The 18,727-nt window shown below is 41.3% G+C and overlaps 1 protein-coding gene across 6 annotated transcripts; it reads left to right on the top strand.

Annotated features, from left to right (window-relative positions):
- The first annotated feature begins 1,834 nt into the window (after nt 1–1,834).
- CCDC28A (coiled-coil domain containing 28A) lies at nt 1,835–17,328 on the top strand. Of its 6 annotated transcripts, none has more exons than XM_083368560.1 (6): nt 1,835–1,996; nt 5,515–5,688; nt 10,582–10,745; nt 13,930–14,084; nt 15,163–15,185; nt 16,875–17,328. In XM_083368560.1, the coding sequence occupies exons 2-6, from the start codon at nt 5,531–5,533 to the stop codon at nt 16,927–16,929; spliced, it is 555 nt and encodes a 184-aa protein (XP_083224686.1). In that variant the 5' UTR covers nt 1,835–1,996; nt 5,515–5,530; the 3' UTR covers nt 16,930–17,328. The 6 variants fall into 6 exon arrangements, 3 of the variants coding, with proteins under 3 accessions (XP_083224686.1, XP_083224687.1, XP_083224688.1); XM_083368561.1 differs by having other exon boundaries at nt 1,885–1,907; XM_083368562.1 differs by lacking the exon at nt 1,835–1,996 and adding an exon at nt 2,555–2,677.
- Nucleotides 17,329–18,727: the final 1,399 nt, after the last annotated feature.

The following is an 18,727-nucleotide window of genomic DNA, read 5'->3' on the forward strand; positions in this document are numbered from 1 at the left end:
CCTTTTGAGTAGTGCCATAATAACAAAACTGTGGAAGATACTTTTAACAGACTTAATTTGGTCATTCATGTACTGTATGTAGGTCGCTTGGCATATTGAAGTCCCTTGAAAGAGGCAATCCATTTAGTGAATGTCAGCATCACTATTCTCATTGGTCTTGCTGTGTATTGGAGAAGTGAAACTTTTCCATAAAGTAAAAACTGATTGAAAAACCTACCTCATTGCTACATACAATATATACTGCTCCTTTTTTCAGCAATTATTCATATCAGTTCAGTTCTTTAAAAAAAACCCCACTACTGTACTCTCCAGTGACTCACTGCAGGAACCAGTACAATATTGATGAATACACCTTGTTTAAATTAACTGTTGCTGCATGGGAAAAGTTGAACTGCATTCCACTTAAAGCAATTTAAATAAACATTTACTCACAGAAACAATGTATGCAACTGAAGAATTGTCTTTGTATTTATTTCAGTTCAAGTTGCATTGGTGCCATCTTTGTGAACTACAGATAGTATTGATTGTTGTATTTCCCACTTTATAGCTAATGAATTTTACTAGAGTTTCATTTTGCATTCTCTCTACTCTTCCCTCATTCTATTACATAAAAACAAAAGTTTTATGGAAACATTTGCACGCAAGCAGCAATGGATAAGAACGACAAATTTAAAATAGGATGATTGCAGCATTAAAAAAAATCAAGAGTTTGTTACTATATTCAAAAAGCTGGTTGGATCTTGATCTGCCACTATTCCAAGTACAAGACCTCTGTTTTTCCCCCTAGAAAACTGCAATCACCATCAAATTGCAATCACTGGCCAGTACAAATCCTTTGAGTATGTAGTGTAACAGAATAAACATGGAATTGGGCAAATCGGTAATTCACTGTCTTGACAGTGTAGATAGAAGATGGACGAATCTAGCCACGTCTGTTCTTCTTTACGTCAGCCTCCTTTTTTCTAAAAAAACTGACTGGCTTATAACAACTTGTTTTCACTAAATGTATATACCACCAGAAAACCAGCAACTGTGGGAGATTTAGAGCAGTTAAAATTATGCAAGAAAAAAAATTCTTGCATACGGGTACCCCCATCCACTGCATTATTGCATAAATACTTTTGCAGAAACCCTTTTGGAAGTTTTTGCCATCAAGCTGAATTCAATGTTAAAAAATTGATGGGGAGGGGGGGCGGAGAAAAAAGGAACAAGGGGGAATGTTTGGGATTGGAACAGAGGGCAACGCCTGCCCCTTCCTCACGGCACTCTTCTTCCCCCAACTTGGCTCCCGCTAGCTTCTAATTCCCATCTGGAGCATCTATTGTAGCTGGGAGATGATGGAGCTATCAAGTAACGCATCCTACTAAAAGCAGTAGGATGCTGGCCACTGTAGTTGCTCTGGGTTTCAGTCCAGCCTTGCATCCCCGAGTAAAAGGAACAAATACAAGCCGATCAGAGCCCAATCCACGATTGCGAACCGCCTCAGACGTTCGATCCCTACTCGGGTCGAGAAGGCGGGAGGGGTTGGGGGTGGGGGCGGGAGAAGAGAGGATTATCCTTAGGCCAGGGGTAGGCAACCTCGGCTCTTTTATGACTCATGGACTTCAACTCCCAGAATTCCTGAGTCAGCTACGCTGACTCAGGAATTCTGGGAGTTGAAGTCCATGAGTCATAAAAGAGCCGAGGTTGCCTACCTACCCCTGCATTAGGCGAACGGTTGCGCGTCTCGGCGACGTGGAAGCGGCCCGCTCGAGAAGAGCGCGCGGTCACGTGACCTACATCTTCCGGGTTTCTCCCGCTTGGCTTCGTCTTCGAGGGCACGTGGGTTCTTGTTTGGAGCGAGCCCGGAAGTTTCGTTCTGCCGGCTCGTTCGGAAGGGCTGAGTTTGGGGCGGCTGCCGATTGGGTGTAAGATCTAAGGCAGGGCCCGGCAGGTGACGGGGTTCAATCGGGCTGGGCTGACTTGGGACATCCCGGGCACTTCCGCGCCACCGCAGGTAGGTCTAAGCCCCCCCCCCCATTGCTCGCCGCCCTCTGAGGATAGCAGCGCTTCCCACGACGCGGGGAAACGCGAACCTGTCTTAACCCTTATCGGCCAACTCGGGTCAGTTGAGCAAATGTTGCGGGGATCCCTCGTCTGCAAAACGTTAACGCTCGTTGCGTGACTGTGGGAATGCGTATAAACAAGACACGGGTCTTAACTTGAGCCTCGGGCCTCGGATCAGCTTAAGATTCAGGTCAGAACGGATTCACGGTATGTAACTCAACAGGCAGTCCACTCCTTTAGTTGAAATACGGCCCCCTTTCGATTAAACTTAAAAAGGGTTTGCGGACCTGACTTTGGATTTCAAATAGAAAAAGTCACGAAATGAAGTTGGGTTGTTGTTGTTGTTTTTTTACAAGCATCCTTTTCTGCAGATGCTTTAGTCCAGGGGTCTTCAAACTTGGCCCTTTTATGACTTGTGGACTTCAACTCCCAGAATTCTGGGAGTTGAAGTCCACAAGTCATAAAAGGGCCAAGTTTGAAGACCCCTGCTTTAGTCTACTTTGGCTCTGTTTCATCTGGAATAAATGAGGGTGTTATTTGTTGCATCGGAGAGTAGCAGAGACCCATCAGAGGGGCTGGAATCAAAGCCAGACCAGACCCAAGTGGGCCTACTTACCAAAGGGCCATCCAAGTAGAGGCATCTTCAAAAATGGTTTTGCCAGTTGGAACTAGGAGGCTCTCATTTCTAGAGCAACAAATCAAGCAAGAGCTGAGAGAGAAGAGATTAAGTTTTAGGTTTAACATCGTGGGACTAGATATTTCCCTCCTTAAAATATTATCCAGGATATGGTAAAAAATAATGCTAGCCATGATTGTATGGTCAAAACTGCAAGTGTTACATTATAGGGGATCGAATTATGACCACAGTTGAGTCCAAAATTACAAGGTTTCAGGCCCCGTCCGACGAGTCACCAAAAGAATGAATCCGGAACGGGAGCTGGTTCTCCTAAGCCACGTTTATTAGCCTCATAAACAATTGCTCTAAGACAGACGAATCAACGCTGTTAAGTAACCGGCAAAGCCGACACCCACCACCACACCCTTAATTGCTCCACCACGCCCTCACCCTACTTAACCACCGCCTCCCAAGGTTCCCTCCTTTTGGCTCCCGTCCCACCACCATTGCAGCCGGTAAGCTACCCCCCAGCCCAAACCACCCTCCCTTCCCCCAGAGCTCCGCCTATGCTCATCTTTCCCCTCGCCTCCCCAGACCGCCGCGAGTTGTGCCCTAAGCCCCTCCCCGGCCCACCGGTAGTCTCTGCCACCCCCTGGGCCACCCTGGCACCCGTTCCTGTTCTGCCGCTCGGGCGCTGGGCAGCCATCGGCCGCTCCGTCGTACGGCCTCTTCCCGGCCTCCTGGTTGGTCCCAGAGGCTGCTGGGCCATGTCGGCGTCCCCGCCCTTCTCTCCGGTCCCTGGAGGCCAGCAGATCGCTCCGTGGCCGCGCTCGGCGGCCGCACTCCTTCCCGGCTTGTCGGCAGCTTCCGGGGGCCGGCAGGCTGGTCCGCGGCCTCCCCAGCTGACAGGCGGGCCGCCACTGCGCTGTTCCCTCAGCTGCTCCTCCCCCCGGACTGTCGGGATGGCGTGGGCGCGGGTGGCCGTTTCCGGAGCCGGTAGGTCGCTCCGTAGCGGGCGGGCGGGTGCTGGGGGGGCCCATGCGCTGTCCTGGCCCTCCGGGAGACCACGAGTGCCGGCGGCAGGTTTCGGGGCCTGGCGGGTTGCTCCACGGCCCCACTGAATGTCGGGCGTGCCGGGCCCGACACAAGGCAGTTGAATTTTGTCCCACTTGATGACCTTTGTTACCACAGCTGTTAAGTTAATAACAGTTTTAAAGTGAATCTGGTTTCCCAGTGACTTTTCATAGAAAGTTGCAAAAAGCAATTGCATGATTCTGGGACAGTGCAACCCATCATAAATATGAACTAGTTGCCAAGTATCCAAATTTTGATCACGTGACCATGATGATGCTACAATGGTTACAAGAGTGAAAAATGGTTGTGAGTCACTTTTTTCAGTGCTGTTGTGGTCACTAACCAAATGGTTGTAAATCGAGGACTACCTGTATTCATCCATCCAACTGCTGACCATCTAGTTCTAGCCAGTTTACAATAAAATGAATGCATGAAATAGACAATATAAAATATAAAAATAAACCAGAATTCAAGGATTGTATAACTACATATGGTTACTATCTTGACTTTTTTGTTGTACCATAATCTGGGGACACACCTGCCATTTTGAATGGAATTGTACTACAACTCCCACAGTGCTTGAAATCGTAAGGAATGCCCAGGAGGTTTTTCAGCAGCTTTGTGATGGGTATGCATTACAGTATACCAATTTGATAGCCATGCAAAGCTTTTATTGAACAGATTGGAGTCTTAAAATACATCAGAGAGGCTGAATTAGTTTTTTGGGGGGAGGGGAAATGGCTATCAATTCTCTTCCGAATAACTAGCATTTTCTTTCAGCATATACTCGTACTGATTTTCAAGCAAGGTTGATCATATTGGCTGGCATTTATATTTGATATCACTTATAGACCTTCCAGTAATACCCAAAGTTCTAATGGAATATATATATATTAATACATTTTCTGTGGATTACATGTTCGTTATGACATTAGACACATTTTTGAAGATGAAATTCTGAAGACTTATTAACCAAAGTATTAATACATTTTATAACACTTTTTTAATAAGGCCATGGGAAATAGAACTGATTTTAAAAAGGTAAAGGTTCCCCCGCACATGCGTGCTAGTCGTTTCCGACTCTAGGGGCCGGTGCTCATCTCCGTTTCAAAGCCGAAGAGCCAGCGCTTGTCCGAGGACGTCTCCGTGGTCATGTGGCCGGCATGACTAGACGCCAGAGGCGCACGGAACGCTGTTACCTTCCCACCGTAGTGGTCCCTATTTTTCTACTTGCATTTTTTACGTGCTTTCGAACTGCTAGGTTGGCAGAAGCTGGGACGAGTAACAGGCGCTCAGCGTCCTAACCCACTGAGCCACCGCGTCCCTAGAACTGATTTTACTCCAGTAAAATGGGACTATTTAAATGTATGTTATTTATCCAATGGTGTACCCTTCTTTTCAAGGAGTTGGAGGACATAGTCAATAAAAATTTTATCTGTCCCAATAGCCATTTAGAAATTTGGAGCTTCAGTTCTATTTTTATTTGGAAAAAATATTTTATGAATTATTGGCTTTGAATATATAGTCATAGGATTTGATTAATAATATTTCTTTTGCTGAAAGTAGCTTCCAAATATGTTCCAATTTTAACTTGGAGGATTTATATTCTGATCTCCAGTATATCTGAGTTGGCTTGTGGCAAGATGGGCAGCAAACAAAATCAAGCTGGTTTATGAAATGTAAAAATAGATACTGTGCAAAATTACTTTTCCATTGAAATCATGATATAAGCATATGTATAAATGCTATTTGCTATTTCTCTTCCTGTATAATAAAAGATAAAAGAACCAGGAAATGGAAGAGAGAAAAAACAAGAGGAGGAGTCCCAAGTCATCCATGACTCATGTCAGTCAGGTTTTCAACAATAAGAGAAACACTGTGCCTTCTAGCAAAAGTACAGCATTTACCAATTCTGCATCCCAGGTTCCTTTACAAAGAGCAAAGTTTAAAAGGTAAGGTTTTATATGGAATGTGCTACTAGCTATCAAAGCTGGCCAGATTTGAGGGCTGTACAATTTTCAGGAAGGAAAAATTAAGGGATAAAGAATACTTGGCCCACAAACCATCCAGCTTGCCATGCCAAGCCTCGTAGAATCCCCTTTTTTTTTTGAAGCTTTCCCCCCAGGAACTCTTTGTTGTGATGTTTCCCACCCTTCTCATTTGTGGAGTGTTATGGGTTGTACAAAGTCGAGCTTAAGTCTACTGGACCCTTCTCAAATCATCTAAACTCTATGTATGAGTTTAATCATTAGAGCCAGTATTTAGTTACAAACTGATTTTGGCTCTGTTGTAAAGGTAAAAGTTCCCCCGCACATGCCTGCTAGTCGTTTCCAACTCTAGGGGCCGGTGCTCATCTCCGTTTCAAAGCCGAAGAGCCAGCGCTTGTCCGAGTCCGTCTCTGTGGTCATGTGGCTGGCATGACTAGATGCCAAAGGTGCACGGAATGCTGTTACCTTCCCACCGTAGTGGTCCCTATTTTTCTACTTGCATTTTTACGTCCTTTCGAACTGCTAGGTTGGCAGAAGCTGGGACGAGTAACAGGCGCTCACTCTGTTACGCGGCACTCGGGATTCGACCCACCAAACTGCCCACCTTCTGATTGACAAGCTCAGCGTCCTAACCCACTGAGCCAGTATTTAGTTACAAACTGATTTTGGCTCTATTGTGCTAGATTAATTAAACACATACAACATACAACATATATGCTTCTTTAACTAAATGGGAATTTTGTATTTTTAAAATGGAGTGTGATCTTTAGTCGCAAAAATGGTGCATGACAGGAAATAGAACTACCTTCTCCCTTGATCAGAGAGACCAGACCAGATTCTTTGGAAGCGAAACCCTTTTTGTTGAAAAAGCAAGGTCTAACAATTGGAGTAGTTCTGAGGAGAGGGACTGCTCTCCCTGAAGTCTGTCATTACTGGACTCTGTAAAAGTCAGCATAAAAATAAAAGAAGCAATTAATTCTTTCTTCCTGTCAGTACAGTATTTTGATACAAATTTCCATAAGCTCAAAGAGCTTCATGGAGCTTTGCATGACATCTCAAGTGGGTGGGGTAAGAACACAGTTTTTGAAGGGTTTTAAGGGGGATAAAATATATCCACACAAAAACAAATGTACCACATGTATTTCCATCCTCAAGGAAAGTATGTCCTTTGGTGTGTTTCCAGCTCTCAAATATTAGTAATAGTGGACATTTCCTGCCAATCCTGTAATTCCAATACAAGAGAATATCTGCAGCTCAGAGTTGAGCAGGGAAGTATTTGGTGCTCTCTGAGCTGGTTGTTTGCTTGTAGATGTTTCATTACCCAAATAGGTGATATCATCAGCGTGAGTAAGTGTGGGCTTTGCTCTGTTTTCATACAGCAGCTTGCCCCGCCAGTTTTGGTGGGGCTGTAATTTTCTCTTAATCAAAGAACTACCAAGGAGAATGAATATAATGAAATATCTGCAAGCAAACAGTCCAGCTTTGAGGTCATCAGGGACTCCACATTCCTGTAATTTGAAACAATTAAGGAGGTTCTTCCTCAGGGCTTTTCTAATCCCCAGATGCTACATTTTTCCAGATTTTTTCAAAAAGAGTGAAAAGCAGAGTGGAACAATACTTTCAAAGGAAAAATAAAGATATCAGACAACATGTGGCATTGCTAGAGGTTTCAAGGATGGATACCTTAAAAAGATTTTCAGGCTATGAAACCTGTTAGTTAAAACAATATTTTTAAAAAAAACCTCTGATCCAGAGGCCAGACTTTGTGTTCAAGTAAACGTTAGTCTTAGGTAAAGGTTCCCCTGCACATGTGTGCTAGTCGTTGAAACAGTGCTCACCTCCGTTTCAAAGCCGAAGAGCCAGCGCTTGTCCGAGGACGTCTCTGTGGTCATGTGGCCGGCATGATTAGACGCCAAAGGTGCACGGAACGCTGTTACCTTCCCACTGTAGTGGTCCCAGAAGCTGGGACGAGTAATAGGTGCTCACTCTGTTATGCGGCACTCAGGATTCGACCCGCCAAACTGCCGACCATCTGATCGACAAGCTCAGCGTCCTTATTCACTGAGCCACCGCGTCCCTCAACTTTACTCTTAGTCTCTCACAAAACCCAATCAACATAACGCTGTTTGAAAAAATAGCACCACTATGGCCGTCGTTTCAGCAGATGGAGGCAATAATTCCAAAAATCATTGAGACAAAGAATAGAAGCAGCACGCCATTAACATTTTATACTCTGTTCTGCTGTTTTTGTCATTTCTGTATCTGACTTTACATTTCGCAGAGCTGCTTGCTTCTGATTAGGGAACTGGATAAAGAAACATTAACTACAGAGCAATTGAAATATGGACTGAAAAATAGCTGCCCTGTTGACTGTTTCTTTTTTAGATTTGGCAAGGAATGTTTTGGCCAGAAAATGGAACAAGATATGTCCAGATAAGAGAGCATCCTTTGGTTAGGTCCTGAAATGTCTCCATTCTAGAACAAATGCATTAACATTTCAAGGTCTAATGAACATTCAGAATGAAGGCAGTAGAACTGAGTAGTTCACGTTCTGCTAATTATTTTAACCAAGGAACATTTCCCTTAGGTTTTATTCTCCCCCCCCTTAATACTCAAGAAGGGAAAAATATGTTCCCTGCTGGATTTGAAGTTGTTCTGTAAATAAAAGTATTTCTGAATGTAACAACACAGTCAAAGAAGATGAGTTCTTGGTGGCTAAAGATATATTAAAAGTGTACATTCCTGTGTGGAATTCCTGTTAAGTTCAGCCCTTAAATGGGCTTATATTTATTTCTCTTTCAGAAATAGTGATATGCAATGCAAGCACACATTTTTCTTTTGAAGGTCCTAGTAACTGAGATAGTTACTTTGCCACTCAGCTACCTCAAACTGTGATATGAGCGGCATATAAATTTGATAAATACATCCAGGAATACATCCAAGGCTTTGATAGCAAATATCCAGGCATGTCTGAAATCTCCTGTTCAATGGACAGAGTGGCAATTGCAAAACAATAATCAAAATAACAGGTTCTACTTAAATACAGCATAACTGAGTTTATCCAAAATACAAGAAAGTGAAAAAGCAAGTTGTTCACGAGACATCTAATGATTCTGCTACTCTTACTGATCAGATAGTAGGTCATGCTGGTAAAGATAAGGTGGCACCTGTATATTATATCTCTTCCTAAATTATTTTCTCAAGAGATAAGCCCAAACATGAGGCCAGAAGCTATTACAGGAAGTCAGCTGTCTCCCTAAAAGCTGAATCTTCAAACATTCCTGTACAATGTTGTTAGCTGCGAAGTCGTGTCCGACTCATCGCGACCCTATGGACAACGTTCCTCCAGGCCTTCCTGTCCTCTACCATCTTCTGGAGTCCATTTAAGCTCACACCTACTGCTTCAGTGACTCCATCCAGCCACCTCATTCTCTGTCGTCCCCTTCTATTGCCCTCAAATCTTTCCCAGCATGAGGCTCTTCTCCAGTGGGTCCTTCCTTCTCATTAGGTGGCCAAAGTATTTGAGTTTTAGCTTCAGGATCTGGCCTTCTAAAGAGCAGTCAGGGTTGATCTCTTCTAGGACTGACCGGTTTGATCGCCTTGCAGTCCAAGGGACTCACAGGAGTCTTCTCCAGCACCATAGTTCAAAGGCCTCAATTCTTTGGCGCTCAGCCTTTTTTATGGTCCAGCTTTCACTGCCATAGATTGCAACTGGGAAGACCATAGCCTTGACTATACGCACTTTACGCACTTTTGTTGACAGGTCCTGTACAATACAAGAAGGCTAAAAATTGAGGGACCTGGATGTTGCAACAAGGCTTGCCTGTTCCAACAAATATTGTCTGGATTTCTGAAAAGGGTTAATACTTCAGCCATAATAACCACTTTCCTTTTTAGCTGTGAGGCTGTTTCATTGCCTACTTGGTACAAGAACAGTAGAGTACAGATAAGAACTGTTGGTTGGAACTGAAAGATACCACATCTGTTCTTTCAGCTCTTTAGGGCCAAGTATGGAATTAACATACTGTAGTTAATGTGGACTGTGTGTTGGTGAAGGTGTATATGATGCAGAATCTTTTTTTTTTGGAAGGTTGGAACAAAGCTAAATCTTACCATGATTTGCCCAAATAAAACACTGCAATACGATAACTTCACTTAGTGAAGTTAAAGGTAAAGGTTCCCCCGCACATGCGTGCTAGTCGTTTCCGACTCTAGGGGCCAGTGCTCATCTCCGTTTCAAAGCCGAAGAGCCAGCGCTTGTCCGAGGACGTCTCCGTGGTCATGTGGCCGGCATGACTAGACACCAAAGGCGCACGGAACGCTGTTACCTTCCCACCGTAGTGGTCCCTATTTTTCTACTTGCATTTTTACGTGCTTTCGAACTGCTAGGTTGGCAGAAACTGCGATGAGTAACAGGCGCTCACTCTGCTACGCGGCACTTGGGATTTGACCCGCCAAACTGCCGACCATCTGATCGACAAGCTCAGCTTCCTAACCCACTGACCCACCGCATCCCTTTTTTAGTGAAGTTGCTCCATACCAATTAGAGAAGAAAAGGAGGCTTTCCCCAAAGACTAAAAAAACCTTCCTAAGCTATTTAAGCAGTTTTCCATTAGCCCTCTTGATAAAAGAAAAGCAAAATCTGGAGATGTATGATAAATACATTTCCTCACTAGTACCTTTAAGAAACTAACCCTACAAATCATAACCCCAGTTCGTATAATAAATGATCATTATGTACTTTTGGGAGACAGGGGGGTTAAGTTCTTCCTTCAAAGCATTTGTTGAGGAGAGACATTCAAATTAGCAAGCAGCTTGAAGGAACTAAATGACATTTTTTTCTGTCTTTTTCCTCAGAGGTGTGAAAGAGAAAGCCAAGACACCAGGAGTGGAAAACAAAGGAGCCCAGTCAGCTCCAATGCAGCATTCATTTCTCACAGATGTATCGGATGTTCAAGAAATGGAGAAAGGGCTTCTGAGTCTTCTGAATGACTTCCACTCTGGAAAACTGCAAGCATTTGGTATTTTTATTCCGACTGTTCCCCTAAATAAATTACGGGTTGAAATGCTCATGTTGACCGCTGCTGAAAAAGTGGGACATTGAAAGCATAACCAAAACAACTGCATGATTTGCTGAAGTCATGCAAATTGGGAAATGTTTCATTAAACTGTTTTTTTCAAGGCAGAACAAATTGCTTAAGTCAAGGTACTCTTGCTATTATGGTGCTACTTAATGGATTTATGTTTTCTACTGTGGTGAGTACTCAAGATAATTAAAAAAAAATTAAATGATAAAAATTAACACTAAAATAGACAATAATGATATTTAACAATTCTGAGCCTGGCAACCCTGTTTTGTATTCCATTTTTGATATATGTGCTGTCCGAACTCTTCCTTTAGAAAGTGTATTTTTAGAGGGTTGGAGTAGAAAGATTTTAAAAAATAAGTTATCACCCTGTGTAAATTGTCCATAGTGGCTGTGGCTTCACCTTTTAAGACTGGAAAGTAGAGTATATGATGTTCTCAATTTTCATTTTATCTTGATTTATGTACTTATTATATGTTTTATTGTGAGCCGCCCTGAGTCCTTCAGGAGATAGGGCGGGATATAAATCCCATCAATCAATCAATAAATAAATAAATAAATAAATAAATAAATAAATATACCCATGGTGGCGAACCTGTGGCACGCGTGCCACAGATGGCATACAGAGCCCTCTTTGTGGGTGTGCACGCCGTCGCCCCAGTCCTAGGCCTTCAGCTGGGTTTTATAAAACCCTTTTGCTTCAGGCCTCCACCACCGTGTGCAAAAAAAAAAAAATTCAATCAGTCGATTTCAACTTCTCGGGGAAAAAAACATCTCACAAAGTTGGGATTGATTGATTGAACTTTTTAGTCCCACCCAGTCTGCCGTTTCCACCGCAGCCACGCCCACCCAATGGGCCACACCCACCCGGCACCCAACGATACATAAGTGGGGTTTGGGTTGCAGTTTGGGCACTCGGACTCTAAAAGGTTCGCCATCACTGGTATACCATATATATTTCAGCATACTTCACTCACAGGCCTACATTCTCGTTAGCTGTGTAAGTGATCGTAATAAGTGCTTAAATTAGCCACAAGATGGGCAGCAAATTTTGATAAATAAAATAAATTACTTTGTCCTCCAAATGAAACAAATTTTATTTGCTACATATTCTGGTATGGGGAGAATAAAATGAGTCTTGCTCATCAGAGATGAATTATAGCTAGATATTTGAATCTTTACATTATTTTCTGTCTTTGATTTTTTTTTCCAGAAAAATTGGGAAAGCTGAAACAAATTGGAAGAAATAAAATAATTCCAGTGAAATGTTTTTTTTTTTTAGAATAAAGAACACAATGTGACAAAAAGCTGTTTTTTTATTTTTACCAAATGTCTCCAGTTATGGCTAAGCAGTGTATTTAGACCCTCTTGCAACTCAGAAAATCAAATGTGTTTTTCTGGAATAATGCTGAAACTGGAGGGAGGTATTGGACCCTAGGAAAAGATATCCTTGCTTTAAAGAGTTGCAGAGAGCTGTTTTGTAAGCATACTTGCATTGTCCAAAGCAATTTTTTTTGCCTTTGTTCACAATCCTACTTTCTGTTGACTTGTAATAAGTAGGCTTTTATCTAGGGCAACAGAATATTCAATTCCTGTATGTAGAGGACAAGCAATGCAGTACAATTCTCAAAGGCAACAGTGCGATGCTTTTCTGTTCCTAGGTGGCCATGAACGAGGAAGGCAGGAAGAAGATTCAGTGCTTGATTTGCTTGTGGAAAAGCCTCAAAGAATAGAAGAAACATCCAGAAATAAAATTACTGTGTTACTAAAGTGCTTCTCAAACTTAGATAAATTATTCAAGCTCTTTGGATAACGCCACACAAATCTACTACTGAATCACCACAGGGACATTTGAAATTGAAGTGTTTTACCTGCAATGGATAAAAGGACTCTTTCTGATAAGCGATTTTGGGTAACGAAGGGAAACAGTTTGGAAGCAAGCAATGGATTAAAGTATACTTTTCCATTTAATGAGCACACCAATCTTGATGTATTAGTGAAGTTATGCAGATTACCATGTATTTCTGAAAATAGCAAAATGAACCTATCTGACTAAGGGTGTAAAAATGAGTTTTGTATGATTTGGCCACCAGTGGTCTGTGCTGCTTTACCGCTCTACATGGGACTGCCTCTGAAGATCACTTGGAGGCTACTGTTGGTCTTGCCAATGTGGCAGCCCAGGTGCTAGCTGTTACATGCTGACATGAACACGTGACACCGGTGCTCTGGGCCCTACAGTGACTCCTGTTACTTTCTAAGTGCAATTCAAATGCTGTTTTTTAACTCTTAAAATCTTGCATTGCTTAACACAAAGGTACTTTCAGGATTACCTTCTCTAACTAGTCTTGACCCATATGTCACAGTAGAACCTACTGGTGCTCACTCATATCTGCAAAGTTGAACAGGGTTGGAGACTCAGAGCTTGCTTGTCCTTTGGTGTGCCTGCATTCTGGAAGAGCCTTTTCCTGGAAATTATGTCAACCCCCACACTTCGGATTTTCTGTAAGCTATTAAAGTGGAGCTTTACAGAGCTTTTGAGATTTGAGTTGGTGTCATAAACTTCCCTCAGGGTTGGTTGGTTGACTGTAATTTTTCTCTCTCTTTTACTGTGAACGTTTTATGGTAGTATATTGATGGAAAGGGTAAACTGACAAGAGCCTTCTTGAATGTGTTGAGGTAAACCCAATAAATCATATTTATTCATCACCCCACAAAACCACTTTTTAAAAATGATGTGTAGCTTCAAAATCTCCAGAGATGCCACATCTTTAGCTTGCGATAGCCTAAAGAAACCAGAAAACCACCTGCAAGATTTATGGAAGGACAGGTTCAGGGAAAATTACTATGAAGAGGAGCTAAATTAGGAGTTATCAGATCTTCAAAGGGGAATATTGTTTCTATGCTGTTTCAAGTAAAGTACTCTTTTGAAGCTGTTTTGTGAGGTAATGTTGCCCTTCACTTCTGAAGAGTAAAGCACTACTGCAATGTTGCCCTTTGATCATTTTCTTAAGCCTCCTGTAGCAGTTCTGATCCGTCTCTTAGCATGATAGAAAGTTAATACTTTTAATTATTATCAAATCTTTGACTTAATGCATTTTTATACCTTTGTTTACTTCAGGAAATGAATGTTCTATTGAGCAAATGGAACATGTAAGAGAAATGCAAGAGAAGTTGGCCCGCTTGAACTTGGAACTTTATGGAGAGTTGGAAGAACTCCCTGAAGATAAAAGAAAACTAACTAGTGACTCTAATCTGGATAGATTGTTGTCAGATGTAAGTATAAACAGGGCACAAGAAGCTTATAATAGAATTTTGGAAAAGGTTTGTTTCGCATGCCCCAAAGGTGCTTTTTCAAAAGGCAACTGGACCTTGTTTTTCCTTGAAGATGTTTTGCTTCTTATCGAAGAAGCTTCTTCAGTTCTGTTTGCTTCCAACAATTTTGAGCACCAAATTTTAAAGAGTGACCCATTTTAACAGCAAAACTGTCTCACCATGTTCAAAACATCCTGCCTTTCACTCAACCCTGTACTTTTGTGAAATTTTATGTTCAGAATTGTTCAGAATGACTTTTCACACTCCTACTTGATAGCAGGGATGCAAAAATTCTTGAATTCAGATCTGTTTTTTATCCTATAAAAATATACGGCTTTCTTATTTCTGTAGGGGTTGCATAATAACAAAATTACATTGTTCAAACTGTAACCTTTTCCTTCATAAGTGAGTGTGCACTGACAATGAGACATTTTCCCAATATTATACTACCCTCTATTGATAAAGAAAAAACACTGCAGCCTTTCTTTTTTAAAAAAACAGAAGAATACATTTAAAAAGGAAGTTATCATTCCGTCCTTTGTCTCCTAACCCCTCCCATTAAATTTTCATAAATTTCAGCTTTGCAATCTCTGGAAGCAACAAAAGAGGCATTGACAGGGTTCAAATATTTGTTTTGCATTCTGTCTGTGGTACCATTACATTTGCATTTGGAAATTTGGTAAAGGATGAAAGTTGAATCTAATGTGGATTGTAAGGTTAGTTTAGTGCTGTCACAAATATTTGAATAACAAAAAATATGAAATTGGTGGTCCACTGTTGTTTCCGAAGTAGAAGTCTCAAGGAGAAAAACCAAATTCAGTTTATTTTTCTATCATTGATGAAAAGCTGTTCTGGAGAGTTTAGAAACAGTGCAGAACAGTGTGGGGACATTGCTGTGGGAAATTAACATCCAATTCTTTCCCCAGTTGGGGTTCCACTATATCTCAGTCTCTTTTATAAATGCAATTAAGCCTTACTAATAAATTATCTGGACAATTAATATATTAAGTGCAACTTTTTATATTTCCTTCTACTGTAGCTGGAAGAACTGAATTCTTCTATGTATCCTTTTTGTGAAATGTCCAGTCTTGACCAAATAGCTGTCTAAATATAGTAGCTCATTTTATACAAAGGGTAAAATTGAGTGCATGTGATGCAACTGCAGCTCAGTCTAAGAACCATTTGATCTGTTCTTTTGAAGCCTGTAATCCAGAAACATTTAACATTTCTTCATGATTTACAAGTTATTTTAAATAGCATGCAACTCACTTCCCCGCCCCCTTTTGTTCCCTCCATTTCTTTTCACTTCCCTGTCTCTGTACATCTACAACTTTACCTGGTTACTTTGCCTTCTACTCAATTTTTGAACAGAGCAGTATTTCCTTAGTGGCTTGGAATGGAAACTGGTTGTATCAAATGTGAACTAACTTAAGAATTTGATAAGAAACAGCGTGATTTACTGCATGTTTGGGCTATAATTTGATTTCGAGCGTTTCTCACAAAACTCCTCAATATAGACCTGAATAATAGTGGGAAGTGTCATTTTTTTGCACAGTAATACTATTCTCCACATGGCTTAATAAACTATAATTTGGGGTGAGCGTTCTGTTCTGTGTGTCTGTTACTATGTAGATTTTTTTAAAAGGTGGTATGCTTCATACCATTTTTCCTAATGCCTACCTTTCCCAACCTGATTGCCTTACTCCTATTGTTTCTAGTAGCAAGAGCATTTAGACTTATACACCACTTCATAGTGCTTTAGAGCACTCTCTAAGCGGTTTACAGAGTCAGCATATTGCCCCCTACAATTTGGGTCTTCATTTTACCAACCTTGGAAGAATAGAAGGCTGAGTCAACCCTGAGCCAGTGAGAATCGAACTGCTGGCAGTCGACACTATTAGCCTGCAATACTCTTTCTAACCACTGTGCCACCACGGCTTAATAATAAAGATAGTAAAGATAATAATATTGAAAGGAAAAGACAGAATATTGGACCAAGTCTGTGAAGACCCAATCCTAATACCGAGTGTGAAATTTAATTGAACATAATTTTGATTTTGCATTATTTTTAAAAATGTTAAAGATCAGTACGAACTGGGGCTATAATGTGCCTAATTTTCCCCTCTAAACTCCCATTTGATATAATCTAGTAGCAACTCAGTGTGGTAGTTAAGATGCTGAACTAAATCAGGCTCAAGTCCACCTTCTACCACTGTAACTCCCTGAGTGATTTTGGGCGACTTTTGCTCTCAACTCAACCTACCTCATTCGTTTTCTTTTGTGAGAAATAAAAGGTGAAAAGGCTTCCATGTCTGCCACTGTGAGCTCCCCGGGAAAAGGCAGATATAAGTGAAATGAATAAATCAGCAACTTGAGAATTGCAGTATTTAGAGGAGAACTTATTCTGGGATTATCACAGAGAAAGAAGCCATTTAATTTTTTAAATACTTCACACTACGTCTGCCTATGGCTGTGATTTAAACTTTAGTGAAGTAGTACTACAATGCCAAGTTGCATGTTTCATGTGAAATGTAACTTGTCCCATTTTTCTCATGCTCACCTGCTATTCAGGGTCCTTTTTCAGAATAAATGAAATGACAAGTTCTATGTATCCTGGAGCCTCTTAAAAACCTCTCCAGACATTATCTCAAAACTTGCTTCTTCTGAAATGCATGTAATCTTAGAAGAGCATAAGGGGTTTTACCTTTAGCTCAAACTCCTCAAATGCTATTCCTTGACTCCTTGCTTCAGACAGAAACTTCACTTAGCAGATGTTCAAGATCTTCCGAATACCAGCAGAAGCTAAACGTGCCATTTTCTTCCTTGTACGGGGGATCCAAGTTCTTGTATTTAATTTCCAGCAGACTGTTCCTTGCTTCTGTAACAACAAGTTGAAAATATTTAATATGTGCACATACTCCTCTTAGCAGACGTGCATTGTTGTAGCCTTGTCAGGCTTGAAGCTTAGGGTACAGTATGGCCATGTTTTGCTGCTATGCTTTGTATCGTTGCCTTATCCTCTGTGAAATGTGGGGAAACTTGAAAGAGCATTTCTAAAATGGAAAAAAAAATCAGTATTGATTAAGTTAATAATGAACTATGGTGTGCCTGCTTCCTTTTCCACAATGTAGACAATCAGCACATGCTCGGTGATGCCATTAAATGAATGTTTAATTTATTTTAGCAATAAAGTAATTTTAAAAGATTTCTGTTTTCTACAGAATTTATGTTACCATTGAGTGTTTTTTATGTGTTATTGAATTTATAAAGCCGCCAAATTCATAATTTATTACTCTGGGCAGCGGATATAAGAAAATGTCCAATAAATATAAAACCAACATAATAAACTACACCAGTACATTGGTAATCAAGGCTGAAAATAATAGCAATAGTACTCAGACTTATATACTGCTTCATAGTGCTTTACAGCCCTCTCTAAGCAGTTTACAGAATCAACATATTGTCCCCAACAGCCTGGGTCCTCATTTTACCAACCAAGGAAGGATGGAAAGCTGAGACAACCTTGAACCGGTGAAAATCGAACTTCTGGCAGTCAGCAGAATTAGCTTGGAATACTACTTTCTAACCACTATGCCCTCATGGCTCAAATAAACACTCCTCCTCATAATCAAGTGGGTTCAGTTACCATCTTGGCCCAAAACACAAGAGAAAAGCATATTTACAAAAGAGTAGTAGAATTGGGGTGCCTGCACGTCAGGGGTGGGGAAGATGCTCATCCCAAAGAGCAGATGCAGTGAACAGTGAGGGCATGGAGTCTAGGTCCCATTAGATAACTCTGCCTCTGGGAACCTGAAGCATGTCTACTTTGGGCGGCTAAGCTGGCTAAGCAGAAATGGCTGAAGATGGGCTCATATCCTGTGCATAACAGCTCTTGGAGCAAGGGAGGAATTGCACTACATTTTCATTACAGCTTTACATTTCATTTATCCCTTGGGAGACCTTGTTATTAGAACGAGTTTGCAGTTGTACATTGATCTCACCCATTTAATAACCTTGGGTGAGAAAACAGCCTCAGACATCTGTCTGTAAGCAGCCAACAACTTTCAGGTAATTAGCCTTATATATCTGTATGGTCTTACTATTTTCAGATGATTGATGAACAAGAAATTAAAATGTGAAAGTGAGTGGTTTCATACGGAGATCATATTGATGACTGATTAGCATCGTAGCTTGATTCTCAGCGTAATAACTCCCTTTTTCTGCTGAGCTTTACTGATCTGGTCCCTTCCATATAAATGGGGACCACACAGTAATTCTCACTAGTATTAAGTATTGGCAGGTTTTAATTGTTTCTGAGGTGTTACTTCAGTGGTAAGTTGTTTCAATTTTCTAGAAAATTGTTTGAATCCCTACTTTGTATTGCAGTTTCATGTGTTAAAATTAGTAACAATATGGATTTCTATTCCTATACTTGGTACTCATGGAAATTGCCACTACAGATGTGAAACCTCTTCATGTCATGGTGACTCCATGACAAGTGTGCCGCATCTTAACAGATGATGTGGTCAACTAATAGAGGAAGCTGATGTCTAGGTAAGCCAAGGAACACATTGATCCTTGATCTAACTGAAGTAGTCAAGGTG

The sequence above is a fragment of the Vipera ursinii genome (assembly GCF_947247035.1).
Source record: "Vipera ursinii genome assembly, chromosome: 1".
Taxonomy (NCBI): domain Eukaryota; kingdom Metazoa; phylum Chordata; class Lepidosauria; order Squamata; family Viperidae; genus Vipera; species Vipera ursinii.